At 31.2% G+C, this 21,273-nt stretch overlaps 1 protein-coding gene across 1 annotated transcript; it reads left to right on the top strand.

The window, feature by feature from the left end:
* The first annotated feature begins 907 nt into the window (after positions 1-907).
* On the top strand, positions 908-20,930 carry LOC124364984 (peptidyl-prolyl cis-trans isomerase-like). Its single transcript, XM_046820848.1, has 6 exons — positions 908-1,058; positions 5,294-5,501; positions 7,677-7,796; positions 9,617-9,699; positions 15,655-15,797; positions 20,445-20,930. The coding sequence occupies exons 1-6, from the start codon at positions 1,002-1,004 to the stop codon at positions 20,554-20,556; spliced, it is 723 nt and encodes a 240-aa protein (XP_046676804.1). The 5' UTR covers positions 908-1,001; the 3' UTR covers positions 20,557-20,930.
* Positions 20,931-21,273: the final 343 nt, after the last annotated feature.

Below are 21,273 nucleotides of genomic sequence, written 5' to 3'. Positions count from 1 at the left end.
ATTCCTCTTTTCAAAAGATTTGTTCTACAAAATAATATTTTGAAAGTTATACTGCCCTAGCAAAACTTAAATTACTGACAAATGATACTTATCAATTGCATTTAAATTGTTGTCATATTTCTTCTAGTTGTTGGTTCAATAAAAGTTTTGTAGGTCAAAGTGTGAACTAAAAGCAGGCCAGTTTGTATTGTTTTTTCTTCCTGCAAGGTTAAATAAATAGTTTGTTTGCCACAAAAAGGTAATGGTAGCGACATATATAGAATGTTACCAATAAGGATTTCCTAATGTTTTATTCTAAAAGCTATTCTAAAATCTTGTAAACTGATTTTCTTGCAATACACTTTCGCTTCTCTTTATGTTGTATTATGTAAAAGTTGCACGTCTTTACAAACCTTAAGGGGCAATATTTCGGTCAGCTTGACGCTATCGCAATGATATTTATACACTAAAAGAGATTCCACCACGTATTAATCAAAAGGGTTGTCGTACAAATATAGAAAGCAATAATCATTTTTTAGTCTCTTAGTTTTTTACTTTCTTGTTATATCATTATTATTGCTTCATCGACAAATTGAAAAGATACGTGCAAAATTATTTAAGCTGATGTTCAATAGTTCCCTAACTAGAGGACACCCCACCGTAGGAAGTGAAGAATTATTTACAGCAAAATTGACTCATGTTCTTATATTCACACGCTAATTTTATTTTTATGACTTGAACCGTTCACAGGCAGTCCACATACGTCACAAAAACTATTTGTAAAGGCCTGTTTTAAACCACTATTAATACTGAGGCAATTACATATCAAAACTGGTAACATATGTTATCAAACACATGCCCAATAACGCCCTCCTCCACCCTACTATGACCGATAACGCCGAGAGGAGTACAGTTACAGACGGTACAGTTAAGATAAGGTATCAGCTTACATACTGATAGGCCTACTCCTACTGCGCATGCGTCAGTTCTGATACTCAGTCAGCTGTCTATCAGTTGTCGTCATGACGCTAGCAAAGAGGTTTCTGTTGTTGCTACTTCTGCCGGCTTACGGAACTTGCGTAAGTGGCCCCAACTGATTAGTGCAGCTCTTAAGCATTTAACTCATGGCACAATTTAATCTGTTATGTTCCTACAAATGACATTTTAATATTTTCTATTCGATGTTAGTATTATGAAGGTTACCAATTAGGTTAGACTATAATCAGTACCGTGATGAAATGAATGATTTAGAATATTTACTAAAAGCTCAAGAGATATTTGCTTCCGGTCCGAATGGTGGTTCTAGGATAGGATTTAATTAATAAACTAATTATAGACAAACTAAAGGGATCTACTTCGAACTACAGAAATATTGAGTTAATTATAATGTGATATACTTTGTAATGTAACTAGACTTGTTTTTCACAACTAGATTTAATCAAATACTCCAAACAATCTAGAAAGGCCATGATGAACTGTATTTAATAGGCTGTCTGTATTTACAACTAAGTGAAACTAGTGCATTCTACCCCCATCAAAACACCGCCAAGCCTTTTTGGGTCAAACCTTATCGCTTCAAATCTCCCAAGTATGACTTGATTATCACTATAGCAAGATAATCAGAGTGTCGTTTTCAACGTAGATCAGATAATAGTAATGGAAACTAGTATTTTGGATAGTTTAGTCGATTACGTATGACTGATTACGTCGACAACGTATTCAAACTCAATCACATAATACATGGATACTAAAAGAGAAAGCCGGAAATTTGTGTCAATACAAGGCGGAAACTAAAATCAAGTGAACATGATTTAACATTTTTTAAAGTTTCTGAGATTGAATACTGTTGTACTTACATGTGAACAAACAAACATACATGTATTTTTTACTTTTATACTTATTTGTTGACAATTAATTTTGCTAATCCTTTTACAGAGGCCATATTTTATTATCAATAAAATAAATCCAGTTGACTGTTTACATCCCTTAGTAATGCTTATTACAATACACATCATCTACAAAATTTAAAATTGTATGCTTTTAAAATCTCAATTTTATAGTTAGCTGTGATTCAAATTTATCCAAACCCCAATATTGAGCCCAATTAACCAACAGAACTCAGGCACATTTAATAAATAGAAGTAAAACATGTTGTTCTTTTAATAAAAAATTAAATAGTAATATATACACTTATAACCAAGCAAAATCGTTACTTCTTTTTATGTCAATAACATTAAAAGTAGTTACACGTAATGCTTTTGATGGTTATTAATTAATTAGCAATTGCCAATACAGAAATATTGTCCATTTACTACAATAATACCAGAAAATAAAATCCATATGTCTATTTATACTGCAACTGGCTTTAGGTTGAACTTTTTTATTTTCACACAACATTAAGATGTTGACTGTTTTAACATAGTCTTCGAAAAATATAAACTCGGTTTTATTATTTGTGCAATAAGGAATTGTAGGCATTATAAGCAGAACTTAGAAACATCTTATAATCAGGCCAAAAGAAAAACTGTTGAAGAATATAAAACCTTTTCAATATGTCTCAAGAAAAAGATAACTGGAAGGAATGATGTGTTTTTTATTTGCTGAAAAGGTTCTATTCATTAAAAAATGTCAATAAAAAATTAAATTTTCTTAAATTATATTTAATTTAAAAATGTAATTTCTTTAAGTCATATATTATTAAAAAACACATCACACCCAGGAGTTAAACTTCTTGAACACACTGTCAAGAATAATTATAATTTTTATTTTCAGCATTTTTATTTGGTGTTGTTACATATTTGCATATATTTCCTTTTAAACACCTGTAATTAATTTGATTTGGAGATCAAACAAAATTGTTCTCGTTTTTTGGGTCAGAAACCATATCAGAGCTAAGCCTTGGTTATTTCAAATACACATTAAAAATTACTTCACAATCAAATTATTCTCAGACTAGTGAATTTCCCTTCCAGAAATGTAGGGTGCCTAACTAAGATTGTTATCTAACTATTTACTTATAGGAAGTTACCTGTTAAATAATTGTTTATCTTGCTCAGCAAGTGGAAAGTCTACACTTCGTTTATATGTAGTTTTATAAATTTATTTGTATGTATTAGTATAAGTTATATATATGAGTATATATATATATATATATATATATATATATATATACAGGGTGACAATTAAGTCTGGAACCTCTTTTTTAATTTTTGAACCACAATAGAAAGAAATACCAAAGTTCACACGTGCTTACTGGTGATAGTAACGCACACATCTACCCAATTACCGACCAGATAATCCCTTTGGGGGACGGTCCACAAGGAGTCAGACAAAATTCTTAAATAGCAGCAATTTTTAAGTACCTGTGATCAAAGTAAGTGTTCAAAATGTTCCCCTCCCATCGTCTGGCAATGTCCTAGGCGGTTGTAAAAGCCATCCACTGCATTTTGAAGGTAGTCACGAGGAATATCTTGAGGTTCTTGGACTATGAGATTTCTTAGGTGCGCCAAATCTCGAGGCTTAGTACGATAAACTTTATCTTTGAGGTATCCCCAAAGAAAAAAATCCATCGGAGATAAATCAGGGGAACGAGCAGGCCACTCTACTGCACCACGTCTTCCAATCCATCTGTGAAGGAATATTGTATCCAAGTATTCTCTAACAAGGAGAGCAAAGTGTGGTGGCGCGCCATCTTGTTGGAAATAAATTCTTTGAAATTGTCGACCAAGAGCAGCTTGTAGTGCAGGAATTATCTCATTTTGGAGCATTGCTAGATACGAGTCACCATTTAAATTACCATTGATAAATAATGGGCCCATAATTTGATTTCCTATAATACCTGCCCAAACGTTAAGTTTCTGTGGATGCTGTGTATGACTCAATCTGCCACTTTCACATTCTAACAGTAGTTGTGTTATTGGTAATAATTATTGATTCCTGGCTTCGATTACTACATTGTCAGATGATGGGAGGGGAACATTTTGAACACTTACTTTGATCACAGGTACTTAAAAATTGGTGTTTACTTGTAATACTTAATAATTTACATTGTTCAATTGTTTTAAAATTCAAATAGCTATAACTACTGAATGAATCCACCTTTTGAAGTCCGGTTTGCGTCATTGTACTCTGCTAAGTAAGACCTTTAATTTGATACCAAACTTGACCTATGCTGCTATTTAAGAATTTTGTCTGACTCCTTGTGGACCGTCCCCCAAAGGGATTATCCGGTCGGTAATTGGGCAGATGTGTGCGTTACTATCACCAGTAAGCACGTGTGAACTTTGGTATTTCTTTCTATTGTGGTTCAAAAATTAAAAAAGAGGTTCCAGACTTAATTATATATATATATATACATTAAATTGTATAAGTGGCAATAGCCTTATTTAATTTCAATAAACATTGAATCACAAAAAGTACTTGCTCCGCCGGGAGTAACTTCATATATATATGAAGTTTACACTTTCCACTGTCTGGGCAAGATAACCCATTTCTTACTAATTCACTAGTAACTTCCTATGAGACCAATGTAAGCATATCACTAATATAAACCATTTCTTTACTACAATTATTCCTCAAAGCCATTCATGTAATATTTTTATTTATTTTTTCAACATTGTAAAACTCTATTCTCATAATTTCTTTTCATTGTAAAACAAAGCCTTCTCAATAACCGGCTTTGGTCAAACAACATTGAGTTTCACCCAATAAGTGCAATGTAAAAAACCTCAAGCCGTGTTTAATTTATTTCATAGACATATGGGAGGCATCTCATTTTTAAGGTTAGGTTAATTCACACCTAATCGCTTTTTAATTTTTCATGTCAAGTAGATGATTTATGAATATTTAAACAATCAATGACAAAAAGTAAGTTTTTTAGGGGAATCAATTAAAGCATTGAAAAACTAAAAATCATTTTGTGTATTAGTCATCTCTTTAAAATAAAACCTCTTCCATCATTCTATGACAAAAAATAAAAACATAAAAGTGCTTTATGTCTTACATTGTTGTTATGAGGATGAAATCAAGAGAGAAGCCAATACAGCTCTTAATATGATCATTTGTAATTATAGGTTTACTTTCTAGTGATCATGTACAATCGATCATTTAGTTGTTTAAAGACTATGTTAATCTGTTAAACACTAATGAACGACTCGCTATCAACAAACTACTCTCTTTTAATATCAATCAACTTCAGACAATAAGTTTGTTGACAAATGTTGTTGTACCTTTAAACAAATATCAACTAAGTCATAATAAATTAGTTGAATATTGTCTCTGTTTAGTTAAAGCTCTCACTGTCCTTGTTTTCCAGTCGGAACAATACAAGGTAACAGACCAAGTGTTCTTTGACATCACAATTGGTGGCCAGGATGCTGGACGTATTGTCATCGGGCTCTTTGGGGACATTGTGCCCAAAACAGTGAAGAACTTCAAAATATTGGCAGCAGACGGAGTAAAGGCGAGGAAATATGGCAACAATACCCCCTTCCACAGAGTCATACGCAATTTTATGATTCAAGGTTAGATATCTCTTATGTTCCCTAATTAAATTAAATGTCTCATTTTGAATCTCATAACTTATTGTCATCTTTATGTATTGGGTTATGTATTACAAAAGCTGACTAGGATTAAAATCAGATTTCTTGCCCCCTAATACTAACTTATTCAAGATTTTATAGAAACTAAATTAAAATATCTAAATTTTGTTTGTGAAATCCTAATCAATTCAATTCAAACAAATCTTTATTTCGCCAAAGATATATTCAGTTTTACAGAAATATACAAAATTTTTACAAATTATATCAAAATTGTAACATAATATCAAAACAAAAACTACAAAAACTAAATAAAGTGGGACCCCATAGGCATTACCTGTGTTGGGGTTTCCTTCAAAAATGTATGTAAAATTTTTCTTGATTTAATTTTACATAAATGTTTTTACAACTAGGTAGCTTAAATATTAATTTAAGGCACTTTTCAATATTTTCTTTTGTAGTAAAAAACTGGCAATGAGTTCTTGTATAATTATTTTAATTAAACAGTTTTAAAAGTTCGTCATAGTTTTTAATAACATTTTTATAATGTTATTTTATACACTTTACTTTAGACAATATTCAGTTATACAGTATCAATTCTTTGTTGAATAAAGTTGTATTTCATTTCTTGTCTCATTATTAGCCAGTTATGGGTTTGATTCCAAATTATTCTTTTTTTAATATACGATAAAATCAGCTTGGATTCAGTTAAAGCAGGCAAACTTCTAGCAAATCAATAAAATATTTAATATGAGTCATCACTGACTGCTTCTGACTCATTCTTAAGAGTCAGAAAAAGTGAATGTTTTTGGACACTCGATGGATAACTTTTGTAATTTAATGTTCTGTAAATCTAGATAAAGTGCAATAGTTAAAAACCAATATGTAATGTTGATTAAGTAATGCTGAATTTCCATAAATAAAACCTTTATTAGGTTAGCTACAAGTAAACATTATAAATATACCGACAGAGCTCCCCCATTCCATAAAATATTGAATCTATATGGATATATGAGTGGACTAATAACAATGAATGTCAGCAGTGAAACAGTTTTATATGAACTTGACAAAATATTCCATACTAGACTTCCATGACCCTTGTTCTTATCTCTATGATAATGTACAACAGAATGTAAATAAAATATATATATATATATATATATATTTTATTTACATTCTGTTGTACATTATCATAGAGATAAGAACAAGGGTCATGGAAGTCTAGTATGGAATATTTTGTCAAGTTCATATAAAACTGTTTCACTGCTGACATTCATTGTTATTAGTCCACTCATAAAATTCTTTTAGTTGGTAAAACGGATGCTCCAGTAACCAGTTCTTCAGTCTTCGTACAAACTGCTGTTTTTCAGTCTTTCTTAGCTTAGATATTCTTAGCCTCCTAAAGATTAATGATTCAATACTTCCAAACATCCATTTAATCATAAAACTTGTTTGGCGCAATTGTACTGAGCTGAGTAACTCTATCAAAGTATGGATAGATAAGTGGTAATAGCAATTTTCAAAGGACTCCATCAACTACAAAGCACAGTATGACAGCCAGGACTCCATCAACTACAAAGCACAGTATGACAGCCAGGACTCCATCAACTACAAAGCACAGTATGACAGCCAGGTGAAAACTTTTATGTTGCACATAGTGAAAACTGATAATCAGTGCAACAGAAGTAAAAAAATAGTTTTAAAATCCCATTTTTTAGAACAGTACTCAGGAAACAAATTTTATTTGTATTAAGTTTATCGGCCATTATTATTTTCAGTTATAAAAATAGTTATTAATTTACTATACAAATTTATAAAAAAATATTGCAAAAGTAAAAAGTATGTATACAAAATCCCAAAACATATTAATTTTTAATTCAAATTTGTTATATAAGAACTTCAGGTTCTCAATAAGATGGTTTAGAAAAAATATTTCAAACTTAAAAATATGAGTATTGCCATAAAGTTTTTAATAGTCATCATAAAAGTATTAAAGTAGAATTTGATTCAGTAAAAGTTCAAGTTTGGACAAACATTTCGACCTTTCAATCAAATTAGATTATATGTTTTAATATTGTTTTCTTGTGGATTCTGTGCTGCCTTGAGTTTATAGTCCTCATGATAGATTTTAAAAGACCTGTAAAATATTTGCCATTGCAGGAGGAGACGTTGAGTCAGGAAATGGTCTCGGCACACTCAGCATATATGGCAAACATTTCAAGGATGAGAACTTCATCGTAAAACACACAGCCCCAGGATTTGTGAGCATGGCCAATTCTGGTAAGTGCACTGGAAACAAGTTCTAGCCAATACCCTTTCCATCCTCCTTCACTGATCTGAAGAATAACTAACAATGCACTAAATATATTACCAATAGAGTTACATTTCCGTGAGGTTCAAAGTTTATTGTTGTTTACTTTGTTTTTGTCAAAACTGTTATCATTATAATATTTCCTAATTTTGTTGCAACAAAGGATGCTGTTAATTATTTCATAAATAAACTGATCTACTCCAAAAGTATTTTGAAGAAAAACAAGAAATCAGTATGTATAAAAAAGTATAAGTATAATGATAGTACCTTCGAGCAGTCTAAAACGTCATATTTTAGATCTGAGTTAGAGACAGTGAAGGTTCAAATCCTGCCTGTGGCCATAGAACTTTTTATCTGTACTGGCCTTGTATCTTGTTGACTCTCTTCCTTATTCTGTTTGATAAGATTCTCCCACAGGCCAGTAACCCATAAAGACAGGCAAAATAAGGGTTAAAATGGCGTAGCCTGGCTTTAAAAAAACTATATGGATTAATTTAAAATAAGTTTACACTTAATGTATTAAGCATTATTTTTTAACAGTAGACAACTAATATAAATAAGTAATAATAAAATCTTTCTAGAGTTATAAATAGTGTTAGATTGGATTACTTTGGGGTAAATGGTACCCATTAGTTTTCAGACAAATTCAAAATTAAAAGGAATTTTTATCCTGATTTGATTCAAGCCATTTTTAATCAATAAGTGGGTAATAAAGTGGTGGACACATTGCTCACTGTGTGACATGCATTGAAATAGACACGTAATTACACGTAAAGTGGCAATTTCCACACTTAAGAGTTTTTTTGTGTGCTGTTAAAAATAAAGATTTTTTGAATAGTAAAATTAAATCTGCTTACTATTACAATATTATAGATTTTCATTAATATATTCAACACAACCATTGAAACAAATAACACTATTGAATTAAATAATTAACTTACCGTGTTATTTTCAGTTACGATAATTAACGTAACAACACGTGCAGGTGAGGACTCCCTCACTCCTTAATTATTGCTCAGTGTTAGAATCCTGCTCCAAAAACCAGTAAAACAATATAAGAATTCCCTAGCAAAAAAGTTACACTAAACAAGCACAGACAGAGAGAAACTCTAAACAATTGAATCACAATATATTGGCTCACAAGTGTTCACAAATGCACAAGGTCAACTGAAAATGCAACAGAGGTGCCTGGGAGGGATAGAGTGGATATGTCCAAGATTTTCATAACTACCAATTCTGGAACAGTACAAAAACACTTTTAAAGCTGAGAACCTGCGCCTCGCATGTCTCACAGTGTTAATAAAGTACATTTATTTCCATAATTAAATTAAATTACACTTCAATACCAATGTGATCATTTAAAAATACTGGGTGAGAATTTCTGAAGAGATGTAGTTATGCTATCCAGCATTCATGTAATTCGTTACATGGCATTTAGCCATTCTACTAAACATGCAATGAATAAAGAGTAGAAATAAAACAATCAATCAAGATTGCTATAATGGTTTAAACACAACACCATAACTAATGGGTATTGCTTTGTTTGTCTTTTTGTTTTATTATTGTTGGTTGACCGATGACAAGAACAAAAATGCAATTTTCAGACCATTGCTATACTTTTTAAATTCTAGGTATAGAAGAAAACATAATTTTAAACATCTATACTTTGAAGAATAATTGCATATAATATTTAAAACAACATTTTATTTTTTAATTCTAAATTTTAGAAGAAATGGGTGTTGAAAGCAATATTTAAAATGACATTTATTTATTTGTTTTTACTGTTTAGGGCCAAATACAAATGGATGCCAGTTTTTCATAATCACACAACCAACTCCATGGCTAGATGGTAAACATGTTGTCTTTGGAAGGGTAAGTATGTTTTCATTTTAAATTATTAGAAGCAAAAATAGAGATTTGTTGTACAAGATAACATAACACATGTAGATATTTGCTTAATAGTTTAAAACTGTAGTGCTTCAAGATAAACTTGTTATATTTCAAAGGTACAGTGTTCATTAAAATTTCCTAAATAGATACCAAAAATAATAGAATTTAAATCAACACATGGTGTTTTCTAAATTAAACATGTGATTTTGAAAAATTAAGTTGTGCTGGGGATATTTAAGACAAGAACATTTAAACATCCATAATTGATGGAATCAAGCTTTAACAAGTTGTCAGAGAGTTGGTGTGTAATAATAATATAACAAGAGTTCACACACCAATACGCAGTAGGAATGGTCAGCTAGGTTACATATATAATGCAGAACAGGCAGTAGATATTTTCCCTGCAGACACTTTGTGGGTTTCGTGCTGCTGCCTGCCTCCTATTGATTGACAGTTATAGTTATATAAGACCTGATGTTGACTTGATGCAAACATTCCTCAGCTTGCATCATATTTACTTCATAATCATCATATTTATAAAAGTTTCCAATAATAAAAAATTTGTCATGTAAAATATTGTATTATTCCATTACCATACCTTAAATTAAACTGGTAAATAATCAAACTTTGAAAAAAAGGTCTTCTATCAAAGTAGATTTAAAAGTATAACATCATTTTAACATTGTTTTAAATAAATATATTTGTTTTTAACTTTTTCTCTAACTTGCGTGAATTGAAACTGAAACTTTTTATATTTTGAAAGATAAAGTTGTATCGAATTTGTATAAAAGTATTTACATGGCAGTCACAAATTCTGTGACTGTCTTCTTACCAACTACACAATTTGAAAGATAACCCCACTTCCTCATGTGATTAAAAAATCAGGACAACCTTTTTCTAAATCACTGTACCCAAAGATTGTTAAAAAGTTGGTATCAATTTACAATAACGTGACCATGGAAAGGTATGTTCATTTTTTTTCCTGAAAACAATACGGTAGTGAAGAAAAAAATTCGTCGGCAACGAAAATCAAAGGAGTTATGATTTTTTGAAATCCTCTGAAAACTCTGTTTTTGACAGTACCTCTGGCAATACTATCCATATTTGACAGTTTGGTATTACTCCGCGGCTCTCTCAAATAAAGAAGGGACGCTATTTTGAACTATTTTGTTCCTCCGTGTCTATTCTTAACCTCCTAGTTCAGTAGTGGTAATGGCACACCTTTGTGTTGGATGTTCATTAAGGTAAGTGATAAGTTACTGAAATGATGCTGACTAGTACGTTCATCCTGTCAACGATGCCTGCCCGCTGCGCAGTGCTGCGCACTGCTTGCTCTTTTAGAAAAAAAATTAACTTGAGCTTGCAAAAGTCGAATCCCAGGTCACGTGATGCCCCTGCTCCTTAACGCAATAATGCCCGAAAGGCATCAATATAATACAATAATATACTTTCCCCCCAGTTTATATGCACCTGTGATAATAATACTTGGCTATAAATGCCCAACCCATGAAAAAAAGTCCATTTTCCATGGTCACGCTATTGTAAATAAATACCAAAAAGTTAACTATGTCAGAGTATTAATAGAGTTTAATAATCATATTGACTTCTTAATATATACTTATTCATGTATGCATTTTTATAAGTCACTAGCTTGAAAGATTTTGTCTAACAGCTCATTAACTTTCCTTGGCTATCTTTCACATTTGATGGTTAATGGCCAGTCAAATCAACATATCAATACAAAATTTTTATTCCAATATAATCATAGATCATTGACAAAGTCTCGTTACAGCTTTTATTGTTATTAAGTCTTGAAAATATAAACACAAGCTCTGATACATACAGAACACCGGCAATGATATTGGAAATTTCAAATAAAATGTTTTTCAATATGAAGGACTTGTCCATTGCATACAATGGGTTATCTAATAGCGATAAGTGTATTTATTTTAAAATATATTTTTATTGTACCTTCAGCACTAAAGGTAACAAGTGGTTGTATATTCTCAGAGCAATAACATAACGCCCATCTAGAAACTTACTTAACCTAAGTGGATAGATGCTGCATTCTTATTCTTGGTGTTGTGGTTTAATACCATTTGGCTTCACTAATTAATGATTTAGGAGGGTATATTTCCTACTACCATTAATAATGCTCCCACAAATGGGCTACTTCTGAAGTTTACTTTTTCAAAACAAAACCATAACCTACATACATCTTCATAAATGTGATTGTGGAATATTTTTAATGAATTAGTACTGATTGTAAAATCAATTTTTTTAACAAACAATATTTCAAAAGACACATTTGTTTCTGAAACGGTGAGAGATTCTCAAATCTGCCCTACACGGTGTACAAAATACCTAGGATAGTTATAACTGCCTTAAAGATATACATAAGATTTTTGTTACAAGCAGGCCTGTACTCAAACTGGTTTTTTTGTCAATTTTCCCGGGGCACACCGCACCATACTTCTGTTTTAATTTCTTAAAATAGAAATACTTAATTTAATTTACAGTTTATCTTTAAGGGACCGTGCTGCAAATAAACCTACAAATTCGCAATTTTGTTTAATTTTATAACAGCCGACTTAATTGGGAATAAACTTGCCATATCTGTTATCCACCATCTTATTTCCTATACATGTTCAAGGTGGTTTTGTTTACATGCCTGTGTTTTAACCAGAGAAAGATTGAAGGTAGTTTCACTGCAAGAGACAATGGAAAGAAGAAGAATACAGTGGATGGGGCATGTGAAGAGGATGGGAGATAATAGAATGCCTAGAATAGCACTGGAGAAGGAGGAAAGAGGAAGAAGACCAAGAGGAAGATGGGAGGACCAAGTGTGGAAAGACATAGAGAGAAGGGGACTACAGAAAATGCAGGTGGAGGAAGAGGAGACCTGGAATGACAGACAAAAGTGGAGGAGGCTGTGTACGACGACCCGTGATAATGGAAACGTCGGATGATGATGATGATGATGATGATGTTTTAACACCACAGCTTGTTTCTGAGCAACTGGCTGTGTGTATTAATTAATGTACCGATAAAGAACCTATTACGGTATATGGATTTGTGTATGAAGAGTTTAGAGTACCTGAGAATCTATGTAGAATACAATTAAATTCAAATACTCATCAGCTCTTCACATGTAACACAGCATGAAGTAACATAGAGTTGTCATACTTATTTATGCCCATTGAAAATCACTGACTACAGGATGAGAAGTTTTAATCATTTCAGCAAAGAAAGTAGTCCTATTAACTTTCAACTTCTCCATAAATTTCTCTAGTGTTCAATAAAGAATCCATATGATAGAGGGATACAATTAATAAGTGTTCAGATCAGTTTTATATCTTAGCAAATTAAGTATAGGACATTAATTTTACAACACGAATCTCACTGTGACAAATATAATTTTACACTTTCACTGCATCACACGTTACTTGTTAAGACGGTGTTAGTTACCGGTTACTCATACTGTATATCAATTCATATGTCAAGTGAAGAAATTATCATTCTTATTATGGTACTTTTCAAGTATTTCCTGAATTCGTTGTTTGATTTAAATTACAGTTTTGTTTCTAGAAAGCTGATGTGTCTAAAAGTTTGAAAAACATCTATTTTATCAAGAGTGAAAATGTTACTCTTGTTGCACTAGGGGAATGATTTTTTAAGCAGAACAAGTAACTGAGTATCCTTGCAGCTGTATTAGCAATAAGAATGTATGTAACATTTGTTACCGCAATCTAACCTATAGAGTGCTCCAAATCTGCCAGTTGCTGAAATGTGTTACACAAAAAGTTTGATGTGCAGCAAATAACTTGTTATTGTCTAGGATCCAAGAGCCAATTTGCTCTATATAAGCACACAAAGTGGTTCTTTTGTAATCGATAGAGGAGTTTTCCTAAGCAAGAAGTTGATTTTAAGTGCACTAATTTGAGTAAAGGTCAAAATGCGAGGATATCAAAATGGTTAATGACATTGAATCAATTTTTTTTCACAAATTACAATTCATTTTATCTTGATACACTTAAACCATCAGACTCATTAATAGTTAAATGACCGTCAGACAACTAGATAGAGACAATCAAAGTCACCACTTTAAGGGTTAGCTTTATATAGTTAGCTAATGCTGATTTGACATTTATATATTTGTGTCTGATGGTTGTTTTTTAGTGTGTAAAACTAAAAAAATATTATATGAGAAAAAAACTATCATTTCATGTTTTTAGCCATTTTGATACCTTCACATCATGTCCTTCACCAAAACTAGGGCGTCTGGCGGATCAATTTCTTTCTTAGGAGAAGTTTGTCTATAGATTTCAAGTACACCCAGGATGTGCTTTACAATGCTAATCGGCTCTCGACTCCTGGACTATTAATCATGTCACTTACATTATACATGTAAACAAATAATCAATTACTTATTATGTCCCAAATGATGTTCTCAATTTCCAGTAATACAATCAATGTGTTCAAGTCTATCATTTAAAAAATATCCTCCCAATATGTGTCAATAACACAAAGAGCATTTTGAATTAGACTACAATTATCAAAAGCGTTCTTATTGGCTGAGTGTTAGCAAAGCCTACTACTCGTCGGGCCGGAAAAATATCCTTTTTGTCTGTATGTCCGCACGATATCTGAAAAACAAACTGATCTATAGATTTAAATTTTGCATTAAGCTTTATCACTTAGTAGGGTGACACAATTTCTCTTTTGACTGCCAGGGTCCAGGGGCAAGAGGATGTAAAAATGTCTTTTCTGTAAGATGTCCATCTGTCTATCTGTCCTAGGAAGTCTTGAGAATGAAATGAACTTGTGGTATGACATTTTCATGCAACCTCTACCTTGTAGTATATTAAGGTAGTACATTACCTTCCACAGGAAGAAAAATATTGGAAAGCATTTAAAATCTTTGCTGATTGCCTGAAAAAAGTAAACTACAGTGTATAGAGGTCAGATATAGCACTCTTCCATTCTTTGATGTACCAATAGTTTCACATCTCTTCTTGTGGAAAAATCGAGGAAGTTCATGGTGTGTTTAAACTTGTAATAGTCAGTTCTTACTATATGGATTTGTCTCCTCTACCATAAGTTGTCACATTATCAATTATTACACTGTACCAAATCATGTGGAACAGTGAATTAGTGAAGAGGAATTTTAGGTTTAGGGCGGATTCACCATAAAATTTGGTTTGGGGTACTACTACTGGATATCTGAGGAGTATGGAACACCCACACAGAAGGGGGGAGCCCTCCCTTAGAACATTAAAAATGAAATACACATCTTAAAACACGTTTCTATGCACTTTGAAGTCTAAAAATTACTTTTTTACAAAACGAATACTAAAAAATATATACTTGGAAAATATCTGTGAAGAGATCTTGGCCCCTGTGATTTTTTACTAAATCCACCACTGATTTTATAGCAGTATTTAAGGGAAATATTCTGTTGTCTGCCATAACAAGTTTTAAATTTACTTATTCAATATATGAGTTTATATCTTAAATAGGAATTCATGTATTTCACTATACATATACTCGAAATAAGTTTCTTTCGCTTGATGTGCATGTGAGGCCCCAAGTAATAATCATATATCTTCAACATTAATTTTCACAATAAGCACATCAAATCATCAGTTCTAGTTGTTGAGCGTTTCAACAAGTACTAACGCTGTATCATTGATCACACAGTTGTAGTACACTTTGATGATCTGATCAACCATTGATAATTAAAGTACTCAAGTCTATTGTACTCTGTAAAAAAGCATAACTTTGTTGCATCCATTTATGTGGATGGCATTTTAATTATCAAAGTATGGTAATCAAGCTCAAGCAGGTTCTCAACCAATCCAGTATACCTGGCTTGCCATCATCAAATATTTGCATTGTAGACCATTTGGTGAGTAAAATTGTCCCTATCTGTTTCAGGTTATTGAAGGAATGGATATTGTCCATAAAATTGAAGGTCAGAAAACATACGAAGATGATCGCCCGATCGCGAATGTAAATATTGCCGCAAGTGGTTTGTTGCCTCTCAAGGAGCCATTTTATGTCAACGATGACGCAAATGAGTAAACAGATGATACTTGTTTCTGTGAAAACTGTTGATTAAATGTTGGGGAGTAGTTTAAATACCTGTTTGTAGTTAGTATTGAAATTAATTTTTGATCATTTAACAATAGTTTGAAACCAATATACATTTTAAGAAATTTAAATCATATCCTTATTTTCTTTTTAGTTATAATTCTTTGTGTTTGTTAATGATTTTGTAAAAGTAGGTTTATAAGTAGTTGTAGTACTTAAACTTTATGTAGAGTTATTTTCATACAGACATTCCATGAATGAATTTGTCGTTCAGCAATGTGTAAAAACTGTACAGGAGATTAGTTGAAGTTAGGTGATTAATATGAATTTAATTCATTCTAAAGTATAATTGTAAATAATGTATCTAGTAATAATAATGATCTTGTATTTATAAAGTGTTTAAATAAAATCACTTTTTATTGAAAAACGACTGTATTGGAATTATTAGTATAACATATGCTGTCTGTGGTGTATCCACTATTAAAGTTTGGGGGTCCATACATGTCAATTTATTTTTCAGAGGAAGGAATAGATTTACTTTTTTTTATATCATGTATAGGATGTTTGGAAAATGTAGACCAGTGATTTGATGTATGACATTCAACCCTTCTTGAGATAAAGCTCAAAGAGTGGAGGACCACTTACCTGTATATACGATAACACAAGGTCAGCTAGTATAAAACAATACATAAATGACTTATATATACTTAATTATTCACTTAAAATACTATTGTTATTATTAAATTTTTATTGTTTATTATCTGATATACTATACCTATAGATAGATATTAATCGTAAATTAAATATTCTCTAAATAATTTTTATTTTATTTTTACTAATCATACAATATTAAAGAAATACTTTGTTTATATTACTATGGATATTATATCTCTTGAATACAAATCTCTTGGATGTTTTTTGTTTATTGTATTCTACTAGCTGACCTCTCATTATCGTATATACAGGTAAACGGTTCCCCACTCTTTGCGCTCTATCTCCTAGATTTGAGGGTTGAATATACACAAAATTACTTGAGACAAAAGAAGAGAATTGTCCGTTCTACAATTTTTTTATCACCTTAAATTTCATACAAATGCAAGGGAAACGAAATATTTTTAAAAAAAATGGTTTTCGTGACCTTTGACTTTAAATATCTTAAGCTGCGCACATGTGATTATATGAGACTTTTGAGGTAAGTTTTATAACACCAAAATAAAGACGATTGCAAATTTTTAGCTTATTATCTTTCATTCTCAGGTTTTCCCCTTTTTTGCCTTATTTGACTGAGTTATTTACTTTTTTTTCTTTTCAATACAAAAATGTTTTAGTTCAGAGCTGTTGAAGTGAAAGGAGCTTTAGCTCTGTCTTCAAAGAAAAATTACAAACTTTTAATTCTTTATTTTTGTTTGTAGAATAATGAATGCGAGATATCTTATTTCAAAGTTATTATTAATGCATATCCAAACGCTTTTTAGTTTTTCTGGTAAAGTTTACATTTTTTTAATATTTCAACAACTTGTTTGTACTGAAACAATACACTACAATATTAAACAAAGTTTAAGGATATCATACGGTACTTAAAAAACTTAAATTGTGGGTCAGCTGACATTTCAGAACCCTGTTATAAGGCAACTAAAAACAATTATTACACAACGAATTGTAGTATAGTTCGTTGTTACTACATGGACCTACTTAATTATAAAAACCAGCTGTTATTTGTGCAGTATGATAGACAAACACTGTTAACCCTTTAAGGAGTGTGTGTAAACACTACATAATGAGTAAGGACGTCATATGACGTATATTCTTATAGTGGCCCAAAGAAGTACGGACGTCATATGACGTTTAGCCTCTGTACTTTTGCACTATCATAAATGCATTGCTATTACTGATTGCCTTTAGGTAGATTAGTCTGAAAAGTGATTCCATCTATCGGCAACATACTTAACTTCCATGTTTATCCAAATGGCAGACAATACTGATTGAGTCTGCCGTAGTGAGGAAATAAGACATTTGATTTTGAAAAAGTACTAAAATATTGACTTGTAGAACACGTAGTCCTTTTTTATTAAGCTTTCAAATGTAAATTAACATTTTTAAGAGATTTTAAAGAATTAAATTGTTTACTCCTTTTGGTATTTTTTTTATTTCATCCATTACTCATTTTAGACTATCAAAGGAAGACGTCATATGACGTCCATACTCCTTAAAGGGTTAAAGGCTGTCTGTACTTTAGGGGGTAATTTTACACCAGTTAAAATAATGTTAAATTATAAATATTTTTACTCCCTTAGTTTTTGTCATTTTAAAAACATGTCTAATGTGCATCCTAATGCTTTTTCATGTAAAGTGTATATTTCTTTAGCCTTTTCAAATAAAGTATTAAAAAATTTGATTTTTTTAATATAAAAAAATATTTCAAAATCTAAAATTTTTTATGTATATTAATTATATCTTAAAATAAGACATCTCTCGTAATTCTACAATCAAAAATAAGGGGGTAAAACTTATTGAGGTTTAACATTGTTCTTATGGGATTGTTTATTACAGCCGGCTCTTAATATCTTACTGTTGCTTTAGTAAAATGTAGTTTCGAACAAGTTTTTGTGTGTATTCCTGTATTTAGAACCTGTATATTCCTGTATCTAATAACATATGACCAGTATCTTATACAAGATATTTTCAAAATACTAAAGAAATATTTAAGGATTATGACATTTTCCAAAAGAAGAACTACATAAAAAGGAATATTTAAAATATTAAATCTGTTAACACGTCCATCAGTTTATGTGCTGAGATGTTTATTGTTTGTAAGGCAGAATGAGTTCTTTGCAAACCGCTATAACCATAATTATAATACAAGAAATAGAGATATGTTGCTCTTTCCAATTGTGATTTTGTTTGTTTGAGCGTCCATCACAATATCTCAGGAGAAAATTATACAATAAATTGTCTACTACATTTAAATCAATCTAAAAAGATATTGAATTTAAAATCTAAGTTTCAGATATGTTAATAAAAAATAATATTGTTCTATTGAAGAATATCTATATCATACAATAATTTAATAACATTATGAATATAAATGTATAAATTTTATTTGTATGACGATGTTTCATAATTTAATAACAATATACATATTTAATTCATACATTTATACACTTATATTACGTACTATTTTATACATTGACAATGTCACCTGTTCTTCCAGCAGTGCTGGATTAAAAGAATGTGTACTATGTAAATTGTGACACTAAATAAATTGAATTTGTATTGAGTTTTAATCTGTAAATTTAAAAAAATTACAAAGTAGTATAATACAAGTTAAGTTAGGATATTCCACCCAACCAATTTGTTTTATTTTTTTTTTTGTATTTTTTGCTGTAGGTTTTAGACAATAGACAAATATCTTTATTAACATGTTCATGGAGAATAGTTTTGGCCTCACATATAACATTTAGTTGAGAAAAAGAAAAATTACATTTATGTTCAGATAAGTCATTAGATATTTAAAATCACATCTCGACAGTATTTTGCATTTAACCTACATTTTCATAAACATTTGACATGAACTTAAATTTTCATAATTACCTATTTTTTATATAAGTAGGAACAATATTCCATTATTCCACTTTATGCTTGTACTATATACGTACAACTTTTATATGTCCATTCATTTAAAGCTAGACTTTCTGTTAACTTCACAACTACTTAGACTTGTAAGTTAACTAATTAAATACTAGTGCGTACTACTCGTACATCAAGATACACTTCAAATGTTTACTTATTAAAATGGGAGTTAAGGAAAAATTACTAATCTCTGAAATGAACAAAAACAAAATAGTACATTTTTAATGCTAAGATCAAAATATTGTTCTGTTTTGTTAATTCTCTGAACCCTTGTTTAACAGAGGGTTAAAACTCACTCTCTCTTCCCTATTTGGCTTACACCCCTAAAGTTAATTCACTAAATCCACCTATGGCCGAAATTACAGTAACTAACAGCTCTGTAGCCTCATTGATAATGAAAATGTTTTATTACATAAAAAAAACTTAAATAAGCACTGTAAAAGCTCAATTTTTACACAAATTTCTCAATATAAAGTGACAGGCAGGAGGAAACTGCTGAACACCTACTCTTTGACTGTGCTGCAACAGCAAGGAAGCGATACGCCAACATTGGTAGTCTAGACAAGGGTGGTGAATTTCCCCAGGTTTGGTTGTTTTCGGCAGTTTTTAGAACTGCTGAAATTTAAAACTGTGAGTTCATAGTATACTTCCGGGGACACATAATACTGGACTGTGAGAGACTGGGAGCAATGAGAAGGGCTCTTTTCGGTGATAAACAACCAGGCGACAACCAGATGCTAGTATCGGGGAAAAGCTTCTTAGCCTAATTAAGGGCACAAAGATAGGCTTACCTCTCTAACATCAAAGGGGCACACAATAAGCTCAGGTTGACGTGTGAGGATCTGTGAATCCACCCCAATACCCCAACGCAAAAAAAAAAAAATCCGGGGTGTACAAAATGCCCTTGAGGATTAAGTGAATAACAATAGACCACCCCTTAAAAGAATAAGAATTAATATAAAATTGTTGTATTTGTATAACCATTCTTATGTTATCTTTTACAGCATGACAGCATGGGCCAAAGCCTCCATATTCCCTCTCACCATGTCATTCACCATTCTCGCCATATTCCACTGGTTCTTCAAGAAACTTGATGTTGCGACTCAAGGCACTTAGCTTAGTGTACACAACATTTATCAAAAACACAATTGTTATACCATAAACTATTTGTTAGTTTATGATCAAAATTCAATTGCGCTATTCCTCATTTTGAAACATCCACGCAAAATGCTTTCCATTACTATTTTGGTAAATTTATACTAAAACTAGAATTTGAATCGTTTTTAAAATTCTGTCAGAATTAGAGCTTATACAGTAGACAAAGAAACTTTTTTTTAGTAATCACCATATCATCCAGTTAAATAAGGTTTGAGGAATACAGAGAAAAATGGTTACTAATAGATCATTCAAAATTTTCTTCCTAAAGACCATACGCCTATGTAGGATAATTATTGTTTTATATATATATTTATCAGAGACTACATCCCTAGAAGTGACTTAGCACCAGCTGTAGTGGCGGCCATCTTGATTTTAAACCCACAAGAACAATGAAGCTACAAACACTTTTACAATCTGATGTTGTCAGTCATAGAATTATGAGAGATATCTAATTTTAAAAATATGATTAACACATCTAAACACTTATCAATATTTTTATATTGATAAAAATTAGTTCAGAACAAGTCTCAAACTTATTTCATTGCTTAAATATTCTAAAAGTTAGAACTTTAATTTAATTGCTCTCAAATATAATTTTAATTCACCTCAAAAATCTGTTTTTATTAATCTATTTTCAAATTTGTATCTAAACTACTGTGTAATCAAATCCAGCAT

This window comes from Homalodisca vitripennis, chromosome 6 (genome assembly GCF_021130785.1).
Source record: "Homalodisca vitripennis isolate AUS2020 chromosome 6, UT_GWSS_2.1, whole genome shotgun sequence".
NCBI lineage: Eukaryota > Metazoa > Arthropoda > Insecta > Hemiptera > Cicadellidae > Homalodisca > Homalodisca vitripennis.
The sequence above is the reverse complement of the archived record's forward strand: the minus strand, read 5'-3'. Positions and strand labels throughout refer to the sequence as shown.

Excerpts from the sequence above, each read along its gene's own strand:
- LOC124364984 (XM_046820848.1), top strand. The coding sequence starts at position 1,002 with ATGACGCTAGCAAAGAGGTTTCTGTTGTTGCTACTTCTGCCGGCTTAC. Across the intron at positions 7,797-9,616 it reads TGTGAGCATGGCCAATTCTG|GGCCAAATACAAATGGATGC; the intron begins GTAAGTGCACTG and ends TTTACTGTTTAG. Across the intron at positions 15,798-20,444 it reads GTCAACGATGACGCAAATGA|CATGACAGCATGGGCCAAAG; the intron begins GTAAACAGATGA and ends TATCTTTTACAG.